This window comes from Megalopta genalis, chromosome 4, assembly GCF_051020955.1.
Source record: "Megalopta genalis isolate 19385.01 chromosome 4, iyMegGena1_principal, whole genome shotgun sequence".
Classification (NCBI taxonomy): domain Eukaryota; kingdom Metazoa; phylum Arthropoda; class Insecta; order Hymenoptera; family Halictidae; genus Megalopta; species Megalopta genalis.
In genome coordinates this window covers 25,859,762-25,873,532 of record NC_135016.1, presented here as the reverse complement: position 1 = coordinate 25,873,532, position 13,771 = coordinate 25,859,762, and the positions used below count along the sequence as shown (strand labels likewise).

At 29.8% G+C, this 13,771-nt stretch overlaps 3 protein-coding genes across 7 annotated transcripts; 1 reads left to right on the top strand and 2 right to left on the bottom strand.

Annotated features, from left to right (window-relative positions):
- Nucleotides 1-559: 559 nt before the first annotated feature.
- On the bottom strand, nt 560-1,644 carry cype (cytochrome c oxidase subunit cyclope). 2 transcript variants are annotated; one of them, XM_076520818.1, is made up of 3 exons: nt 1,489-1,644; nt 814-974; nt 560-732 (listed from the first exon to the last, which is right to left on the bottom strand). In XM_076520818.1, exons 2-3 carry the CDS (start codon nt 972-974, stop codon nt 663-665), a joined length of 231 nt encoding a protein of 76 aa, XP_076376933.1. In that variant the 5' UTR covers nt 1,489-1,644; the 3' UTR covers nt 560-662. The 2 variants fall into 2 exon arrangements, with proteins under 2 accessions (XP_076376933.1, XP_076376932.1); XM_076520817.1 differs by having other exon boundaries at nt 1,458-1,617.
- Nucleotides 1,645-2,969: 1,325 nt separating this feature from the next.
- LOC117222984 (uncharacterized) lies at nt 2,970-8,147 on the top strand. Of its 3 annotated transcripts, XM_076520816.1 has the most exons (11): nt 2,970-3,224; nt 3,308-3,392; nt 3,739-3,924; nt 4,000-4,239; nt 4,304-4,543; nt 4,661-4,756; nt 4,826-5,094; nt 5,170-5,268; nt 5,363-5,627; nt 5,696-5,940; nt 6,015-8,147. In XM_076520816.1, exons 3-11 carry the CDS (start codon nt 3,784-3,786, stop codon nt 6,166-6,168), a joined length of 1,749 nt encoding a protein of 582 aa, XP_076376931.1. In that variant the 5' UTR covers nt 2,970-3,224; nt 3,308-3,392; nt 3,739-3,783; the 3' UTR covers nt 6,169-8,147. The 3 variants fall into 3 exon arrangements, with proteins under 3 accessions (XP_076376931.1, XP_033330954.1, XP_033330951.1); XM_033475063.2 differs by lacking the exon at nt 3,308-3,392; XM_033475060.2 differs by lacking the exon at nt 3,308-3,392 and having other exon boundaries at nt 2,970-3,269.
- A 10-nt stretch (nt 8,148-8,157) lies between these two features.
- Nucleotides 8,158-13,290, bottom strand: Pp2A-29B (Protein phosphatase PP2A regulatory subunit A). Of its 2 annotated transcripts, none has more exons than XM_033475099.2 (11): nt 13,120-13,290; nt 11,756-11,872; nt 11,211-11,402; nt 10,605-10,824; nt 10,367-10,527; nt 10,131-10,286; nt 9,770-10,041; nt 9,494-9,688; nt 9,179-9,422; nt 8,857-9,100; nt 8,158-8,640 (listed from the first exon to the last, which is right to left on the bottom strand). In XM_033475099.2, the coding sequence occupies exons 2-11, from the start codon at nt 11,837-11,839 to the stop codon at nt 8,636-8,638; spliced, it is 1,773 nt and encodes a 590-aa protein (XP_033330990.1). In that variant the 5' UTR covers nt 11,840-11,872; nt 13,120-13,290; the 3' UTR covers nt 8,158-8,635. The 2 variants fall into 2 exon arrangements, with proteins under 2 accessions (XP_033330990.1, XP_033330988.1); XM_033475097.2 differs by lacking the exon at nt 13,120-13,290 and adding an exon at nt 12,844-12,866.
- Between the last annotated feature and the right edge of the window lie 481 nt (nt 13,291-13,771).

The following is a 13,771-nucleotide window of genomic DNA, read 5'->3' as shown; positions in this document are numbered from 1 at the left end:
ATCAATCGCGCGGGGCACGCTGGGTATTCGAGAGGCGCCATCTTGCCAATCATATTAACATTGAAATTTCCTAACCTCTTACAGCTCATATTCATTGAATTTAATAATGTTTAGTATTATATTTTTAATTATTGTACATTAATATAGACTTTTTCCTGATGTTATATAGAAATATACTTATGAATATTAGAGCATATCTTTTAATATACTACGAAATTCCTCTTATTTTCACAAAACTATTTCGAATTACTTTTGAAAATACATATAAATAATCTGCAATCCCACATATAAACAAAGTAAATAAAAGATTATTAATTTAAATATTTTTCCTTTAAACATTTTTTTATATATACACACTTGAAGTATAATTAATTAACCATCAGAAATATAGTATCTGAAAGTAAATGAAATTCACATTACAGTTAATAAAGCATTTTAGTGTTCACTTACTAGATAATCTAGTATTATAAATAAAGAAAATATAAATACAAATGAAAATCAATGTATTGTTAAGTACTTAACAATGTTGTAGTTCTTTAAGGTAGTTGAATTCTTTAAGTTAAATACCTAAACATTCGTTATTTATTTATTAAGTATGTACATAACATTGTAGGTGGAATTCTTTATTAACACTAAGTATTTATGGTTATGTATGAAATTCACTATTTTGGAGCTGATTGCATAAGTCCAGCATCATTCATTTTTTTTAATGATGCTTCAGCATTGTATGTTCTATAACAGAACAAAAAGTTTCAGTTAAGAAGCTGAAAGAGAAAAATTATTTTATTATAATCTTGATAAAACTGTTATTACTTATAAAATTCTTCAATCTGTCGTGCTTGTGGATCAGCAACTGCTAATTTATAAATTATACCAGAAATTATAGTACCACCTAACATTAGACCCAAACTCCTTCTAGTATATGTAATATGAAGATTACGAAGCTGAGGTTTTTCTAAACGTCCTTCCGACATCTAAAACATGAACACTACATGAATATAAAGAAATGTTATATTGTTATAAAAGATTACATAAATGTATGTCAATTGTATGTAAATGCAAATATCAATTGATTTACCAAGGAAAACATGCTTTTATACAATATGTTTGAGAAATATGAAATACTAACGATTCAATAAATATTTATTCTGTTCTTATTAAATGATTTTAGTACACAGTGTGCTGTTAATATCATGTCAATTGCATTTATGGTTGATTAATAAATCAACCTTATATTGAAAATTTGAATACTATAGATGTAAGTAAATTATATGTTTTTAATTATTTAGTAAATATAAAGGAATGTCGATTTTTCACAATCGACGACTGTGGCAAGTTAAATGAAAAAAGTTTTATGAGTTTCAAATAGATATTACGTAATACACGATGCATTTTAAAATAAAAATGATCATTGATTTAATAAGAAGAATTGTCAGAGATAGCAAAATAGTACATACTTTTGTTAATTGAAATAGAACGTCAACGTACTTTCAATGATATACTTTGGATACAGAATGAACCAACTTCGTAACATCCAACTCCTGGAAATCGTTCGGAAACTTACAAATTGATAGCTAGAATGGTGAACATCACTGCATGTACACAAATACGTATACACATACAAAACACACATTCATATGTAGAATTCTTTTGTAGATCGATGTGTTCATAAAGCAATCTATTTTTGTTGATAAAAGATTGTTACTTTTCAATGTATATAAAGTGGAAAAAATAAAAATATATAGTCTTGAGAAATGATATTAAGATAAAACATATTTAACTTACAAAATCTACAAATTTACAATGTGCATATGTACATATGTGAAACGTGATCCTTCTCATCCCTTACCACATATGTAGTCTATGATTGGTTCGCTGCAATTATGTACATATGTATTTTTGGAATGTAGATGTATATGTATGGTCATATGATGCAGGTCATATACAATATTTAAATCTCAGTGTGTGGCAGTTAAAAATCATGTATGCCAATACTGTATCGTTATTATCTCCTTTTATCATTCGTTGTTCTTGTGTAATCATCCTTATTTGTGCTAATAATGTATTGTTATTATCTACTTTTATCATTCATTGTTCTTCTGTAATAAATATTCTGAAGATTGCTATATTGTTTTACTTCAACATTCATAGTGCATAATATCCAAATGAACGCGAACTGTACGTAAATTACAAAACGTATTTTAAATCAAAACTAATAAGTATACAATACTTTTTGTATGGACATATCCTAAAAAATGTGTGTAGGAATACGAAGGGAGTAGAATACAGTGTAAAGCCTGAGATTTTACACGATTTTTCTACTTCCCTTAGTTTTTCCAAGTATTCCCACCGTTTTACTGTGTATCCAATCCGCAGAGAATCCTGTCTTAATATTGAGTCGTCAGCCAATCAGAGCAATGCAATTTCTACTCCTATTTTTGCTAACGGAGTGCGCTGTGATCGGAGAGTCTTGCAGAAACTTAGATATCACTGTATGTACATATGTGGTTTGTAGTGTTCAAAATATTGTTTAAACCTCATTCTCATTATTTCATTTTATAATATAAAAATAATTATTCACAATTTAGATATAAATATTGTTCATTGAAAACTGCTTAGGTTATACATAGTGTAAATAAAATAAACACAGATCAGAGAAATTAATTCATCACTATGGTACGTGTAAATTAATCATAGAATATCACGATATAAGAGAGACTTGTTATTTCAATGAGAAAAAGTTATTTTGCATATGATGTAAGTATATATACAGAGGCTCTCTCCTTTGGTTACGATTCTTCTTGTATTCCTATTTTAATATTTATTTATAATTGTATATTACTGTCAAAATCACCCAGCTTTTTAACTTTTGTTAACTTGAGCCAGTTGAACTGTTTGGAGGTAGATAAAAAGGTATTCTGTCTTACCTACTTTTTCCTCTTTCGAGTAAAGTAAATCCATCTTAGAATAATGTTATTAGTGGTAGATTTGATCAGAAGACAAGAACGTCAATTCGCAGCGTAGATAAAGTATACAGTTTATTTATACATAGTTTCCGTCTGCCACTTTCACCTCAAAATGTTGTAAACTTTCCTAATAATAACTCTTCTTCGATGTCAGTATTTACGAAAAACGAAGTGTTAGTGACAACTGACGGATCGTCGAATTGTTGCGTAGGTGGCTACAACTGCACTTGGACTGTCTCATTATTTGTACTTGCAATAGTAAGGAATAAGTGTTAACTTCGAATTATACAATTCAATCTGACAGTGAGTGCAATAAACATTGAAAATATTAATTTATTTAGTTTCTATCATCGATACGTGTCTCGTCGTTCTACATTCGACCTTATGATTATTGTTTGCAAATATTACATATGAATTAATTTTTTGGTATGTAAATATAATTTTTTGTTTTCTGTTTTTTGTGTGCTGCAGATTCTACAGTAACTTTTGTATAATCATATTAATGTTGTACCTAATTCTGTTTTGTCTGCTATTATTTTAGAATTTTATTATTGTGAAATATGTAGTATTCAAAGGTGTGTGTTAATAACAGTATACAATTTTGTGTTAAAATTAATACATAGAATAATATTTGCTGTGTTTCATTGATTGCGATTAAAAATGATATAGTAAGAATTTTTATAAAAATACTAAAACCAATATATATACCATTATTCTATTAATCGTTTCTCTCATATATGTCAATTATTTTAGCATTTATTATATTTTATAGATTTTGGCGACTGTGTAAAAACAGTCAGCTTTATACATAGCAATCATGGAACAAATGATTGCATTAAGTACACAAAATCCATTATCTTTATTGGTCAAATTTGGAATGATGGCTTGGAATGACACGTGTGGTAACGAAAATTGTTCTGGACATGGCGAATGTCATAATGGCACTTGCTTGTGCGAGGTAATTTTTATGATAATAAGAAAAAATTTTTAAATATAATTGGTTTGTCTTTATATCAAAATTTCACACTTACAGATTCAGTTTGATGGACTGGAGTGTCATGTTCCAAATTTAAGTTACTATGTTGCATTTGCAACTATATTTTTTATGTTGGCATTTATTTGTCTGATACAACTTATAATGTGTATTGTTGCCGAATGGCAAAAAATGAAAGCACCATCTTTTCTCAGAGCATGTAGAGTCACCACGCAAAAAGTTTTATATTTTATTGTCTTTTTGGCTTCGTTAATTCGAGGAGCATATTTCACATCTCCTGTAAGTAAAATCTTGTAAAATATTTTTCATATCTTTACAATATCTTCTTATAATATCTTTACAGAATGCATTCAAAGAAGGATGGTCTAGGAGTTTATTGTCTGCATATTATCCACTTGTTTTAAGCGGTTCATCGTTAATTGTTTGTTTCTGGGCTGAAGTATTTCATTTGAGAGATATGTCATGGGACAAGCCACAATTTCTTTCGAAATCATTTATGGGTTTTGTAGTATTTAATGTACTAACATATTCTTTGCTATTAGCAGAATTTATTACTGCTCAAATATATTCAGAAGAGGATCAGGTAAATTATGTGCAAACATACTTTAAAGATTTAGTTATTAACATTTTCTGTTGGTTAAAAATAACTAGGTATTATTATTAATATATTTAAATGTATATTTAATTTTATTTGTTTCAGAGCTTCTACACCCATATATTTAATGGATGTTATGCAGTACTTTTGTTTATTGTTGTCATCTTTTTCTTAATTTATGGAGTAGAGGTTTTCTTTAAGGTTAGTTGAGAAAATAATGAAATATATTTCTTAATATGTTGTATATATTAAAACAATTTTTTGTTCTAGATCCGAGGTGGATTTTTGAATGACTATCGGGAAACTAGAGTTGCAAATAAACGTACAGTTCCCGATTTAAAAGTTAATCCTGAAGAGCAAGTTACTGCAAAATTATTTGAACCCACACCTAGCACATCACAAGCATTGCAAGTGCAGGAACAGATAAACATTTCTCAATTGCATCAATCTCGTGTTGGATTATTATCACAAGCATTTATGCTTTTCATCATAGTTGGATTTTTGTGTAGTGAAACATTCAGTGAATTTTGGAAGACTAAGTAAGAGTCTGGAAAAACTATATGTGTATGGACAGTATACAGCATTTGGTCTTAATTAATTTGTTTTTATTATAGAGTTCCTTTATACAGTAGGAATTGGCATGACGTTGTTTTCCGCGTTATTGAAGTTGGAGTAATATTGTGGTTTCCATGTGTGTTATGGAATTGCTTCAGGTACATTTCTTACAAATGAAATCTTCGATATAATCTTCATGATAGAGTTACTTGAAAACTTTATAGCTGTCACAATTATTTCTTTACATTTTAGTCCGGAACAACTATGGATATTAAACCCGAAGCGTATATTTAAAAGATTAGATCAATCTAAATATGTAAAAGAAATCGAATTACAAGACAAAAGTGGAGAACAAGATGCTGCACTATTTTCAGACGGAACATCAATCAGTAGTAAAGATTGTTGGATTTGTTACGATAGTGAGAGACAAGATGCTGGCCCACTAATACAACCTTGCCAATGTCGAGGTGATGTAAGTGCAGTTCACCATAACTGCTTACGTCGATGGCTAGTTGAGGTAAGATATTGTTTAAATTTTGAATATTTGTTAGATTACTTAAGTTCTTATATTTATACATATTTCAGAGTTCTGTAAACGTTGATAGTCTGACATGCAAAGTGTGTGGCGCGCAGTATAATGTTGAACATGCGAATAGATTGGATTGGCAAAATGGAATCACATCACGACACTGTTTGCAAACTATTGTCATTGTTACAACAATGTGTGGATCTTCAGCTGCCGCTTGGACGCTCATTCAATTAGTTGAGGGCCCTATTATTAGAATGTTCGCAGCTGGTACTGCATTGTTGGTGATGTATGTCTGCATAAGGTAAGTTAAGAATAATTGTTAGTTAAAATGTTCACCGTTAATTAAAATCAATTTATTGTCAAAATGATTTGCAGGTTTTTAAGTTTGAACACTGTGGTAGCATATCAACGTGCCAAAATTTCATCCTTGAACATTATTAGTTCCGATAATAGTGGAACGGCACACGTTTCTACTATCAGTCATACGGTTTGTGTAGACTTAGCAAAGTCTGAAACAGCCACGATCTAATCAGTACTTGCTTTCTTTCTTTTTACTGATAAGAGTAATTTACAGAAAAAGATATAGAACAAAATCCTTAATGATTTAAACAAATGTAAATAATGTCTCAAAGTGTGTACGTTATACGCAGAACATTTTTCTATAATTCTTGACATCATTGATGAAGTACTACTATTGATAGTTACTCGATGAATTGTAAAAAAATGTATTCTGTGATAATTTACTACTATTTTAAAAAGAAAAGACGATTGCCAAATTTTCAAATTTTCATACAATTTTTCAACTAGTCTGTTAAACCAGTTACCGTAACTTTAAGAAATTTTAATTGTATTTGTTTTCTTAGTAGCGAACGTTAAACTTATGTTATTAACATATCTTATTAAAGGCAGTACGTTTATGGATATAAAAATTTCTGCTGCTAAGAAATAGGACATTCTTGACTTATTAAATCAATATCAATCATGTGATAACTTTTGGGAATGTAATTTCAGGGTCATACGAATTTAGTATTGGGCAATTAATATTAATGTTACTTTTTAAATTGTACAAACTTACTGAAATTATACAAGAAAGAACAAGATATTGAAACAAATAATTTGGAAACAACTGTTTAAACTCATTTAAACGTCATCTAAGTGAGACAATGTGTTTTTACAATAGCAAATGTATAGCATTAGAATTAGTATTTATAAATTAAACATTGGGAATAATAAAAATTATAATAAGAATAAATTCAAACTTACAGAAAGAAATGTTGTAAACATTTGAAATTTACAAAAATTAAACATAGTTTTGTATTCTGTTATGACAACAGAAATGTTTCTGAAATTACCAGATTCTAGTAAATATAGAATACTTCCATTCATATTATAGGATGTAAACATGGAAAGTACAGTGTTTACATGTATGTAATTTTTTATTTACGTATATAAAATAGATCATTTCGAATTATAAAATTACACTTTAATCTATAATCGTTTCAAATATGATAAAATGACTTTTCTTTGTTGTTGTACTGTATGGTTATATATATATATATATAAACGGTATACTTCATTTATGGTTGTAGATAAAAAAGATTGTAAATAATAATACGTATTTAATGGACAATTCATTGATGCGCTACGCTTCTTAATATGTAATTAGTATAGATTGTTTCTGCGGTATACGAATTTTATATTTGAAAATACTCGTATGTCATATAATATCTAGTTTTGTAGACTGTATATATAGTATAGTATAACTGAAAAGTGATGTATTTCCTCTTCTTGGAAGAAAATATGCTGAGTAATATTGCAATTCTAACAAATATTTTTTGCTGCATTTTTTTGTAGAACTGCAAGAACATCTTGGCTTAAAAACCTGACTATTATAATTATAAATTTAATGCTAATACTTGCATGTGGTGACTCCATTAACGATTACTAAAAAATACATTTGTAGTTTACAAGATGTCAATAGTTAGTGCTATTTTATATTAGGAATTACTAACAAAAGTATCATAAAATCTGCTTAATATAAAAAATGGTTAAATGTTAAGATAGAATTATACGATGCAATAAATAAATATCATTTTCATTGTAACTATATTTTTATATTATGAAATTGGTTAATGTGACAAAATTTATATTCAAAAATGTAATTATTCTTGTAAAGAATTCTGTACTTGCTGCAAAGTATGTATTTAAGATTCGCGATATTTCAAATACATCTGAATATTGATGTAATATGATTCCTAAATTTGGAAATTTCTGACTTGACAAATTGCTAGTACTATTTTCAATTACATTCTATGCAAGAAATAAATGAAAAAAATGTTGCTTTCATAATGTAATAATAGGAATTAATTTAATTTTACATATATATCAATGTGTGTTAACATCAGCCATATGCATGTATATGTAGAAAGGAAATAGTAATAAGCTGTGATAATACGAATTGTATGATATCTAAGTAAATTGACTATTAAATAAAGAAGTTCAAATAAATATCGTGTCATTGATTATTATTAATTTATTATTCTGTTTACAAAGACAATACTTAACAATATTACGTATACATATCAAATTAAAATACTGCTTAATAAAACATTGATAAAAGATGAAAGAAAATTTTTTACCAGTATATGCGGAAGAGCAGATTATAATGAGGCGTCTGATTTTTTTAGGAATGATTTCGAGGTATGTTATATTATTTTTTCGATAATTATTTAGGTAAGTGTAAGAAATACATTTTACCAATTAAATTGAATATTTAATAAGTAATATAATAATAGATATACAGATATAACAGAACTTAAAATATCGCTTAATATGAACTACTAATTTGAAGTTTATATTTCTCGACATTAGATCTGCTCTGACTGTGCAATAATGTTACCTGTTGCCATGTGTAAGTGTAAATATTGCGGCAGGTTACTTCTTCAGGTCGAAGTTGGATACTGATGGATAAAATTTAAATGCAATTCTTTTCTTGCTCAACCTACGCTGAAACATAGTACGTATTGTATAACAAATATTCAGTGAAAATATTTACCAAGATTAAAATCGTAGTCTTCTGTTCCAAAATAGAATAAAAATAAAAATGATAAAGTGGATTAGACATATGTATTTGAGACAATAGAATACGCTGCATTTCTCTCATTTTATATAATATAGTTATAGCTTTATAGTTTACTTTTAGAATTAAATACTTCACCTGCGATGCCTGCAATTGCTTCTGAAGCAAAGTATTTCACATCGACATCGCTGTCAGTATTGAGCTTATCAAGTACAGGCTTTACTTGACCTTGCACTGCACAAGGCTCAAGAAAAGGTCCAATCTTTTGGAGAGTTTTTGCAACATTAAATCGTACATTGGCAACGTTGTCGGTGGCCATTGCTAACACAGTTGGAAGCATTACCTTTGTTGTAATTTCTGGACCACACACTTCAGCCAATACCTGTAACCAATTAAGTCAAAGATAAGAGCAAGGATAACAAAAACAAGTAATACATCACGTTTTTATATTGTTACTCACGTTGATACAAAACAGACACGTCATTCTGTGAAGGTAATTTTGATCTCTCGACATTGCTAGAACTTTTGGTATTACTGTATTTTGTGCCCATTCCGGGCCGAATTTTTCTACCAACTTTTTCAAATTTAATGTAGCTGCTTCTCTAATAGCATACACGTGATCTACCAACCATGTCATGCATAAAGAATTTAATTTCTCGTCAAAGAATTCAACTCCAAGCTGTCCAGCTAATAATGGCATGTACCTAAATCATGTTTATATTTAATATTTTGGATAACTAGACTAGAAAGAAAACATACTATGAGAAATACGTACTCTATAATGGCTAATCTTACTCGCCATTTTGAATCCTCAGCTAACTCCACAATAGCTGGCAAAAGCGACTGTGAAAGCTGTTGTATGCCAATAACTTCATTAACGCATTCTAAATTACTGATAATGTTGAGTCGTACTTCTGAACATTCATCTCTAAGTTGTGACAAGAATAAAGGTAAAAGATGTTCGATCGTGCTGTAAATTTTGAAAATTTTAATATTATTATGTAATAAATTATATTATGCTTCCATATTTATATAATAAATGTTAACATACTTATGTTTCCCAAGTATTGGACTGAGGCCCATTATAACACTTGCTAAAGCTGATTTCACATGTTGATTAGGGTCTGATACGAGTTCCTTAACTATAGGTAATATATTTGTCATAATTATAGATTCTTGATTGAATTTGTCAAGATTTTGACAAAAATCACGAACTTTATCTGCTGCAGCGGCTCTTACTTCAGCTTCTATATCTTTTAACAGTACTTGAAATGCTGGTACAAGATCTACTTTTGTAATTTCTGGACCAACAGCTTTTTGTAGCTAAGATATAATAAATCGAAATTAAGAAGTCAATTACTCGGAAAAAGAGTGATGCGATGTTAAGAATATTATATGTTAAGAATACCTACATCAGTAAATTTATCTGCCACCATGTAGCGTACACGCCATGATTGATCAGCTGTACATTGCCGAAGTGTGGTCATGATTAATTGTTCTACATCCTCTTGTGGTAACAAAGCTGCAATGCTGACACAAGCTTCAACAGCTAAGAGGCGTACAGAGTCCTGCAGAATTAAAAATTTATGTAAATTCTATAAACTTGATTATTACAGTAATGCCAGAAATAGTGTTTATATTGCCTTACTTGTTCATCTTGTGCTAGAATAACGAACATAGGAATTAAATCTGCTTTCACATATTCAATTTCCATAACTTTTGCAAATTCTCCTAAGTTTGAAGCAGCAGACCGACGTGCCATTGGCGTGTCATCTTGGCACAATTTACGAAAATGACTTCGTAGACATGCTATATGTGGATAAGAATACAAATGTATAAATTGATTTCACATATTTCTATATTTTGAAAATGAAATTATTTTCTACCTTTAACCGATGGACTAACTCGTGGATAACAGACACTGAATAAGCCACATGCCGAAGTTCTTGAGGTAAACCAATCTCCTCCTGCTAACCGATCAATCAAGGGAACAAACTGCTCTTCCAAATCTTGTGGACTGTGTTGAGCAGCAATTGTTCTCAAAGATTCCACTGCTTTGTCTCGTACTACTGTTTCCTCAACTGTGGCCAAAGACTCTAATGGTTTCTAAATTAAAGAATACCTATTTTTAATATACAAATTTCATCTCTACAGTAGAAATATATATAGAATTTAGACTTTCATAGCAAGTATATTTCTCATCATTAATTTTTAATGTTTCATATATTTATAAAGATATCATCTCAAATAAATTAATATAAAATAACCGAGATACTTGATCTATTGCTGCGAAAAGCAAATTTATTTTGTACTATCATAAAAATATGAAAAATTATTTTAGTATACATAAAATAATCATTTAATTAAAAATCTTACTACAAATAAAAGTATTACGAGTATTATAAATATACTATATAAGTATACTATAGAATGTCAAACGATATCCTTATGATATTATTACTAATATTTACTATCCTAAATGATATTATTACCAATAAGCAGTGAACATATTCTGGACCTCCCACAAGAGGTGTGAATTGTCCAAGTTGTTCTGCCAATGCTAGTAAAACTTCATCTTCGTCGTACATAGACTCCGTTAAAAACGGTATTAATTCACTACGTGTTCGTTCAACGCCTAAAGCAAGAGCAATAGTGGATAATTTTTTTATCGAGTTCAGCCGTAACTGTAACAAAAAATTCTGTGAAAGTACTATTATGGAATTAATGTAATTAGCATCATGAATGCTTTTATCCTTCCTAGCAGTATAATGTATGTTTCTAGCCGGAAGTTTTGTATGCGTCGAGATTGCAACGAGATAATTGTTATACGTCCAGTCGGATAAAAACGTTAGATGTATTAATATGTGAAACAGAACATTTTTAGTAAACTGACAGGAGACAAACGAATATTTTGTTCAATAGTACGCCACCGCTCCAGCCGCCTTGACACTGTATCTTCTCCAGTAGTTTTATGTGCTTCAACAAGCCGATTATTTTGCAACCGCGTAAAACTGAGTTTTAGCACATTTTGAATTACCTGTACATCTTCGTTTTTTAGTTCGTCAATCAAAACAGCAATCGGATAAAGGCTGTCGTCCGCGTGAGAGTCGCTCGCTGCCATTTTGCTGCCGATCACACCAGAGCTTGGGAACTCCTGTGCATCAAGTAATGTTCAAATTACTGCGCCATCTGATGGTCGTTACTTTTACAGTGAACTAGCGGTATAATGTAAAATTTACATATATATGTATGTATGTACTTTCTTTTAATATCTTACAATTCCGAGCATGCCAAAATTTGTGCTATGTTTAAAAAATCGATACAATTCACATCATATTTTCAGGAATTTAATAATTAATTTAATTTTTATTCTTACGTATAAACTAACGATGTGCGAACTTTATTATTTAACAATGTTGTTTTATTATTTATTTAAAGAAATATACTTTGTATAAGTTTATTCTTGTTGAATAGGCTATAGTGCTTATCTACAACTAATATACAGGGTGTCCCGTAACATGTGGGATCTATTTCAGGAATAGATTGTACACATGAAAATTATATAAAAAGTTCATATAAACATACGTCCTATTCGACCTTGTTTTTGAGTTATGATAAGTTGTATGTTGATATAATTATTTCGAAAAATGTTAATGAATAAACTGTTTATCTTACTGTTTACAAATAGAGATTAGTACAAGGCTTCCATAAAATTCGAATAATTCCTAGAGAAATGTGGAAAAAGTGAGACAATGAATGATAAAACATCTCCAGACTTGTGTTGCAAGGGGCTCTTTTCGAACATTTGTTGTGAAGAAAATCGCCATAATTTAAAAACAAGGTCGAATAGGATATGTGTTTATATCAACTTTTTTTTTATTGTTTTCATGTGTAGAAATCCATTCCTGAAGTGGATCGTACATGCTACGGGACACCCTGTATAATACTGTCTAAAAAGACAAGTACACACTATGTTTTCAGCTTAATTCCGAAATATGAATTTGTATCTATAAATATATAACAATTATACTGGTAAATATTGCTAACTCAGAAGTATAGATTTCATTACGGTTTCTCACTTGATTTCGTGTATTTTTTTGCAAATGAAATTACATATGTATGTACCATGGTTCGTGCAATTAGGCGAACAGACCGGTGAGAAGTAGCTTCCAAACTGAAATTTCATGTTTGTCGGTAACGTTGGACGCGACACTAAAATTACACTTTGAGAATATATTTGGCAATTGCTAAAAATTACATTACACATCCAGTCTATTCTGTAAATCATCTGTGATAATGTGTGATTCACAAGATATACGTCATGCCGGATAAAGAGTTTCTTTTAGCGATAACCTCGTAATCTTCCAATGTCTTTTAAAACAATTGTATTCATTTATTCACCTATTTTCGTTTTAAATGTAAACACAGTATCCTCCCAACAAGCTTTCGAAAAGTTTTAGACGTCAGTACATCCTTGGTATTCCTTCTGCTTTTTGTCTTTTTTTGACTTGCCAAAGGGGAGAGAAAAATAGATCCCAGTTACACTATATAAACTACGGACTCACACAAACTTATCCGTGATACATACATACATATAATAAACACGCTGCAGCCGAAGCTCAAGCAGTTCATTCAGGCACGAACATAGGAAAGCATGCATGCATGTACATGTATGCATTTCCTAAGCCGTGGATTCAGGTTGATTAGATGCCAGCGCCACGTTACTATGTGCGTGCTATTAGTGAACCACTGTGATTTTCAAATTTTCGGTGGGTTAAGAAGAATTCGATGTTAATAATAAAACCAGATCTCTGATATAAAACATATTGCTTCCATTTATAATATAAACTTCGACAAAAAGAAAATGGAAACAGTTAAATTTAAAATTGGATTGCCATTAACTGAAATAAGTAACGGAATACGATTATACGTCCCATTAGCACAGTTCAGTAAATTAGAAATCGCACTTTTAGATTATAAACTAGATCGTAAACTATAGATTAAATAAATTATCTCTTTATCGGGATAGTTCAGAAAATGTATATATATATAT